The sequence below is a fragment of the Cucurbita maxima genome, unplaced genomic scaffold (genome assembly GCF_002738345.1).
Source record: "Cucurbita maxima cultivar Rimu unplaced genomic scaffold, Cmax_1.0 Cma_Scf00067, whole genome shotgun sequence".
NCBI lineage: Eukaryota > Viridiplantae > Streptophyta > Magnoliopsida > Cucurbitales > Cucurbitaceae > Cucurbita > Cucurbita maxima.
Window position 1 is genome coordinate 257,687 of NW_019272083.1, and position 7,243 is coordinate 264,929.

The 7,243-nt window shown below is 33.3% G+C and overlaps 1 protein-coding gene and 1 non-coding gene across 4 annotated transcripts; both read right to left on the reverse strand.

The window, feature by feature from the left end:
* Positions 1 to 1,358: 1,358 nt before the first annotated feature.
* On the reverse strand, positions 1,359 to 6,114 carry LOC111472199 (V-type proton ATPase subunit F). Of its 3 annotated transcripts, none has more exons than XM_023117847.1 (5): positions 5,981 to 6,114; positions 5,473 to 5,548; positions 4,823 to 4,904; positions 2,209 to 2,291; positions 1,363 to 1,838 (listed from the first exon to the last, which is right to left on the reverse strand). In XM_023117847.1, exons 2-5 carry the CDS (start codon positions 5,533 to 5,535, stop codon positions 1,674 to 1,676), a joined length of 393 nt encoding a protein of 130 aa, XP_022973615.1. In that variant the 5' UTR covers positions 5,536 to 5,548; positions 5,981 to 6,114; the 3' UTR covers positions 1,363 to 1,673. The 3 variants fall into 3 exon arrangements, with proteins under 3 accessions (XP_022973617.1, XP_022973615.1, XP_022973616.1); XM_023117848.1 differs by lacking the exon at positions 5,981 to 6,114 and adding an exon at positions 5,813 to 5,960; XM_023117849.1 differs by lacking the exons at positions 4,823 to 4,904; positions 5,473 to 5,548; positions 5,981 to 6,114 and adding an exon at positions 3,040 to 3,237 and having other exon boundaries at positions 1,359 to 1,838; positions 2,209 to 2,289.
* LOC111472205 lies at positions 2,373 to 2,513 on the reverse strand. The gene has a single exon (XR_002715375.1). It is a non-coding gene; the product is annotated as a small nucleolar RNA snoR2/U65 (small nucleolar RNA).
* Positions 6,115 to 7,243: the final 1,129 nt, after the last annotated feature.

The window sequence follows — 7,243 nt, forward strand, 5'->3', positions numbered from 1 at the left end:
AAAAAAAAAAAAAAAAAAAAAAAAAAAAAAAAAAAAAAAAAAAAAAAAAAAAAAAAAAAAAAAACTCAATTAACTGTAACACTTTTTATAGGTTTTTCGTTTGAATTGAGTCCTCCGTCCAACTATTACAGGGTCTTGGTCTCATCAACTAGGATTTTTCCATCTATAATAAGATATTTTGGCTAACTTTAAATTTTATCGCTTGACTTTATTTATGCTTACTACTAATTTTGAACTCTTATGTAAGACACTTCTTGGTTAAATATGAACGGTCTACTAAACTATCTGACAGCCTAAAGTAGCACACAACTCGACAGTCATGAATACTCATTGTCCCTCACTTGGTATACAACACGTCAGTTCGAGTTTTTTGCGTGGATTAGTTAGACTAAGCATACTAATACATATCTTATAACAACTCAAGCCCGCCGTTAGCCGATATTGTCTTCTTTAAACTTTTTCTTTTTTGAGATTCCCCCAACATTTTTAAAGTGTGTCTGCTAAAGAGAGGTTTCTAAACTCTGAAAGAATGTTTCATTCCCTTCTCCAACCGATATAGGATCTCACAATTCACCTCCTTCGAAATCCAGCATCTTCGTTGGCACACTACCCTGAGTCCGACTCTAATATCATTTGTAATTGTCCAAGCCCACCACAGCAAATATTGTCCTTTTTGCCTTCCTCAAAGTTTGCAAATATTGTCCTCTTCCCTTCAAAATTTTTAAAATGTGTCCACTATAAGAGGTTTCCATACAAGAGGTTTCCACACCTTTAGAAATAATGATTCGCATCAAACTCAACATCTACAAGCTCATATCATTGTAGGAGGCATCCTCATGAGCATGAGCATGAGCATGACTTGTGTCATAAATGTGAGCCATGGGGCACCAATGAGATCCCTCAAGACTTCAACAATCTTCTTTGGTTTCTATATTTAAAATTTTTAACCCGTCAACAAAATTGTTAGAAATACAAGTGGATATTCAATTTGATCATTAACTCTAATATTTTTCATAAGCTCAAACAATTGAGTCTCAAGGAAATGTAACTTCCAAATAGAATCTTCAGGAAAAGAATTTTTGAAAATTTTCTTCCAAATATCTTAATACCTTTTGCCATGACATCACAAGTTTCCCTCTGAACCTTTTACACTGCTTTCCCAAAAGAGCAAACTACTCTTGGCAGTAGGGATGAGAATGCTCAGAAATAGTTAATGCAGAAATATAGATAGATGAACATAATAAGAAAAGGCTTTGAAGTAATAGAACGCCTTAAAAATAGAACCTGTGAATTGAGTAAAAATACCCTTGTCACAGTCGTGGAATATTATATAATATGAAACTGTGAAATGGACTGGATTTAAACGCCAAAAAAAAAAATATATAGAGGCAAATGGTTTTAGATACATGTAGATGTAATGCCTCTAGGTTCCAGTTTTAAATGATACGGAATAAGGTACAAGAAAAACAATGGGGTTGCTTGAATACCCACGAGGAGCTCCTCTAGCTCCATGTTTCTTCAAGTTTTATTCAAGTGATCAAAATATGAATAGAATCATTACAAAATATGAAATTCTAATGCAGAAGAAAGCAGGGTACACCAACCAAGTGCAGCATGTTTGAAGAAAGGAGGATGACTTCAGAATGAGTGGGGGCATAAGATGTAATATCTTTTTAACGCCTCCCAGATGCCACCGATTCAGTAGAAAACAGATTCTTTACTCGGGAAAGAATTGAATCGTGTGCCGGGTCATATGGGTGATCCTTGGAAGGAATCTCCAATATTGCAGGAATTGGCTTGTTATAGCTATCTACCAGAAACCTGATCATGTTTGCAACCTGAAATTCCAAAAAAAAAAAAACAAATTGTTTCAGTTTGATGAAACAAATATTGAAAACTTTAACCAAAACAGATGTTCCTAATGGCCACAGAGAAATAAAAAGGTGTAAACATATAGGAACACTAAATAGGCATTAATCCATAAAACAGGAGGGAGGGGTTTCATAGGATTTTTTGTTCAAGGAAAAGGCAACTAGTCAACCAATAACGGAGTGTTAGGAGTAATTTTAGACCAAAATCACTTTTGTCATGTGATTTTGGGCGTGACAAAAGTGGTTTTGACCATTCCAAAATCACTCTCAAACTTTTAGTCACAATAAAACAAGTCAACTTACATTGGATAGAAAGGGAATTCAGAAAACAACTTACATATTGACTAATCATCACTATTGCAATATCCTCCCTTGTTGTAAACTCTTTGAAAGCATCTTCAATTTGTTTCACAGTTGTCTCTACGACGTTAGAGTTAAACTTTAGAGACATAACAAGAGGATAGAAAGACAAGTCAAAGTGCATATTTAATAAATGGAAAACACTATCATCACACAAAATGGCTCTGTAAACCCATGGAATAAGATGAACAGATTCCTATCAAGTAGTGAAATTTTTGTTTTTGGTTTAATCACAGCACCATCGGTCACTGCTATTTAGCTACAACCACGTGGCTTCAAACCAAAAGTTGTCATAGAGACATCAGTACATTACACATGAAAACATTTTAAATACACTTCATTTGCAAATATTAAAAACAGTTATCCATACTACAAAAAGATGATTTACTACTGCAGGTCTTTGTATAATGCGAGCTAGATTCTAGTGCTAGGCCGGTCAATCTGGATTCTAGATCACACACACACATATCTCATGCAGAATATTTTTTTTTTCTTTTTAATAAGAAACAAGAAGGTATGGTATAACAAAATAAATAAATAAAATAAAATAAAAAATAAAAGAGGAAAGCGAAGTCCCTAGTCCCTAGTCCCTAGCCAAAGAAGACTGCAAACATTTATTTCCAATGGGGAAAAGGAGAAACAAGTTCACACAAAGAAAGTGTCGCAAATGATAGAGAATTTAAGAAATGATCTAAGGACTTCTCTTTATTGATGAAGATTCTATCATTCCTTTCAAGCCATAGAATCCAGAAAACATTAGTGAATTGAAGCCAAAGGCCCTTCTTTTCGCTCATGAAAGTAGCCCTACCAAAATTGTTGGTAATAGAATGTTGATGTCCAAGGGTGGACCACAACCAATTGAACGTGGAAAGAATATAATTCCAAAAAATTTCAGCATAGGAGCAATGAAGGAAAAGCTGAACTTCCGACTCTAGATCTTTATTGCATAGAGGAGACACCATCTCAGAAACCCAAAAAAAGAAACACAAAAGGCCCTTCCCTTATACATTTGTTTCAATTAATTTTTTTTATTTTTTTAAATCTAAATGAATGGAGATGATGATAATTAAACAATAATAATAATAAACCAAAACCTCTTGATAGTTTGTCCCTTTAATCTTTTGGCCTACTCAGTGAATAATTATTTTTCAAATAAATTTTTAACTAAAAAAATTAAACACTGCCAATGCTAATGTACATATCTATAGCAGCCCAGGACATGAACATGAAGCAGCTATGTCATAAACATGAAAATGAAAGCTATGTCATCAAATTATCTTATTTATATCAAGGGACTGAGACAACTTGATAAGAATCATGGTATTCAACAAGCTTCAACTGGACCTACGATCCAAGGCCAAGAAGATTCAATAAGCGTTCCTTCTTCATCTACAAGACCATTTGGAGCTTTGGAAGTTAAGATTTGCAAGGTTGAAGTGGAACATAGGGTTATCTTAAATAGCACTTGATCAATAATTTCCTTGTAGACTTTATTTATTATTTTAATTTCATAACTCTTTTTAGTGGGCATTTGAAGGGTAGAAGGAAGAACTTGTCAATCATGGCCACTCACTTCTTTTAGTGGCCATGCGAAGGATTGGGAGTTTCTTTTGTGGAGAGGCTATAGATACCCACAAAATGGCATGTAAAAACAAGATTATAAGATTTTAAATGAATGAAATGAGATATCAAATTGAGACTTTCACCCTAAAAAATTTGAGCATCATTTTTGCCATTTCTAAGATTTCAAGCCATTCTTAGGGTAGATTGCATTCAATTCATTCAATCAAGTCTTGAAATCAAGTCTCGATCAAATTCCATGGTGGAACGACTCAATTTAGAGCAAAGTTTCAAATCTTGCATCTAGATCTTTGATCTTAAGAGGTAATCTAATTCGATTTTTGTTTCTTGGTTGATCCGAATTTTGTATAAGAAGGTATTAATTTCTTTGATTCAAGAGTCTAACTTCAACAAAAGCTTGGATCGTTGGGCTGAGAATTAGGATTGACTTATCACAACTACTTCAATCACAGTTGAGTGTCCCACCTGACCACAATTTTTATATATCATAATAACAAAATTCTATCATGAACAAAGATTGAGACACTTGACTTAATAATAAAATATAACCATATTTTGTTAATTTGATTTTACACACAGATTTGTTATAGCCATTTAATATTCTTATAGGTCAGATTGGGAAACAAAATTACTACTTAGGGGAAAGTATTCGCTGTTTACCAAATTCCATCTTAGCTCTGATGATTTTTTCAGGAAATTCTGCAATGATAAAACATAAATTGGAGGGAAAACAAATTTTCATCTTGGTTTAGACCAAATCCTTAAATGTGTCAAAACTAAGTTTCAAAGTGGAATACTACAAGTTTTGGAGCTAATTTAGAATATCATATATATCACTGGGAATTTTTGTGAAAAGCTAACTTTCAAAATGGACTATCTTAAATAACAAGGATTTCAGCAAGTTTCACACGATTTAGACATGAAGTGTGAGCCTAACTAAATAGGATGCAAAGCTACAAGCGAAATGGAAAATCAGAGTTGCAAGATATTTGCATCAGAGGGATACTTACTAGAGTCCACTATAAGGTAATTAGTTTTTCTTCGCAGGTCAACATTACCAACTCCAGCAAGAAGAAATCCAACCACCGTATCCTATTATAAAGAAATTTCAGATTAAACGTATAACCAAAATCCATGCATAGTTCAAGATACAAAACACAACAGAATAAGCTGGAACCCAATCATTATCATTATGTAGATGTTTTTCCTTTTTGTTTTTTTTAATAATATTATCCAGATGCTTTATTTTTCCTTCAAATTTGCAATTAACTGAAGAATAAACATAAAATTACAGAAGAAAAAAATTAAATAGTGGATGTTTATCTATCAAAGTTGACAGTTTCATAGAAAAACTAATACTAAAGATTTTACTGTTGGGTTCAAGACTAACTACTTTATGTAAACGTGATTAACTAGCAGATTTGCTTAGACACACATACAAGTAGAACCCTGTTAAGATTCGGGTTTGCAAGGTACTTGAACCACATACGACACAAAATAAGATCACATGTTTATCTGTAAAAAGAAAATCAAACACCAAAATCACATAACAATAGGATCAAATAAGTACGGAATATTGACTCTAGTGAAATTCGAGTCAATTTAATAGTTTAAGGTACCCAGAAAGAAAAGCTGTTGCAATATGGAAATGAATTGGTACCTCATCAGCAATCATAGAAATAAGCGCTGAATTTTTGGTGGGGATTTGAGCTTTTCCAGCCATTTACGAGATGTAGCTACGAAAAGAATTATAAACAATTATACTGCTAATCTTAATTAACAAAACACGAAAAATATTTGAACCAGAAATGAAAAGTTTGAACAGAAAATCCCCATAAAATTACGCGGGATCAGGGGCGGGGAGTGTTATCCCAACTGGGGTCAAATCTCCAATTCACAGCGAGATCGGCAGAAGCAAAAGAATAAAAGGAAAAAACAACAACAACAACAACAACAACAACAAGGGAACGAAACTAAAAGGCATGAGATTGAGAATGTACAACTCAGAAATCGAACAATGGGGTTTAGGGTAACAGTTGGGAGCCAGCGTAGCACTGAAATTCAAAGTTTGTTAGTGAAAATCAGGAGTAGAAGAGAAGGGATTGAAGCTAGGAATCGAGATCCGGCGACAAAAAGGAGGGTGAGGTGAAATGGATCAGTGTAAATACCTAGAAGCCGAATTTGTGATCGGAGGAATTTTGTTCGTCGGACACGGAGCTTTCCAAGATCCGAAATTCGAATGCAGGCAATCAAGAAAATTCTCTTCCATCCAACACCGACGGGTGTACGCTTTGATTCGATCCGGTTTTGGCTGGACTGAATACTAAACCGACCTGATTCGGGTCAGGTCGTTGCGGTTCAGTTATAATTTCTTTACCCGGTTATTATTATTTTTTTTTTTTAGTTATCATTTTCAACGAAGAATAAAGTACAATGTTAGAAATTCCACTCCACGGTGGTATGATATTTTTCATTTTGAGCATAAACTCTAATAACTTTATTTTTTATTTCTCAAAATGTCTCATATCAATGGAGATATGTTTCCATACTTGTCTATGATGTTCTTCTTAATTAGTCAATGTCCGACTATTCTTCTCAATAATCTTCAACAATCCTCCTCTCAAACAAAGTATATCATAGAGCCTCTCCTTAAGCCTTATTCTCTGAACCCTCGAACAAAATACACCTTCGAAACTCATAACTTTTTTGTTAAACATTTGAGGATTCTATTGGCATGGCTAAATTAAGGGCATGACTCTCATGTCAAATGATAAGGAATCACCTCAAGGGAAAGTAAGATTCAGATTACCTTGTTCAAATATCTCAAGGAAAAAACACTTTTTTAATATTCGAATCACTCCACAAGCAAGATCGATCATGTCAAGCTTGAATGATTCTAAACATGCAATCTAACTACATAGAATTGCAAAGAAACTTAAGCCTTAACTAAAGGAAAGGTAAGAACACTTTTTTACTACATTTTTCTAATCTCCTTTACAAATATAACATACATGGTTTATATAGCTTCAAAATGAAAACCCTTGACTTGAATGAAGCATTTTAAGAGTTGTAACATTTATACTTTATGACCATAATTAGTCCATATACAAATGTTAAAATAAATAAAAGCCTAAAAATACATTAACATCATAACTCTAGATTATCATCCTTAAGTTTATAACCATCCAAAAATAATTGAAGCTTCATTTTTTCTTTAACGTGGGATGAATTGTAATATGTTGAAATAATTTAAACAACCGTATAACTTCAAAATTAAAACATTTTTGGTGAGTAAGAGTAGAGTATACTTTAGAGGTTTAAACATTAGTTAGACATTTTAATGGTTGAAGTTGACATTTGGTAACATTTTGATCTATGCCATCAATTTTCTTTAAATCAATTTTGTTTAAAAAAAAAATGCTTTTGACTCA

What these genes read in the sequence shown, in the direction of transcription:
- LOC111472199 (XM_023117847.1), bottom strand. Translation starts at nt 5,535, where the DNA reads ATGGCTGGAAAAGCTCAAATCCCCACCAAAAATTCAGCGCTTATTTCT. An exon ending in TTTCTATGATTGCTGATGAG is followed by an intron (nt 4,905 to 5,472) that starts GTACCAATTCAT and finishes TCTTTATAATAG; the next exon opens with GATACGGTGGTTGGATTTCT. An exon ending in TTACCTTATAGTGGACTCTA is followed by an intron (nt 2,292 to 4,822) that starts GTAAGTATCCCT and finishes CTAACGTCGTAG; the next exon opens with AGACAACTGTGAAACAAATT.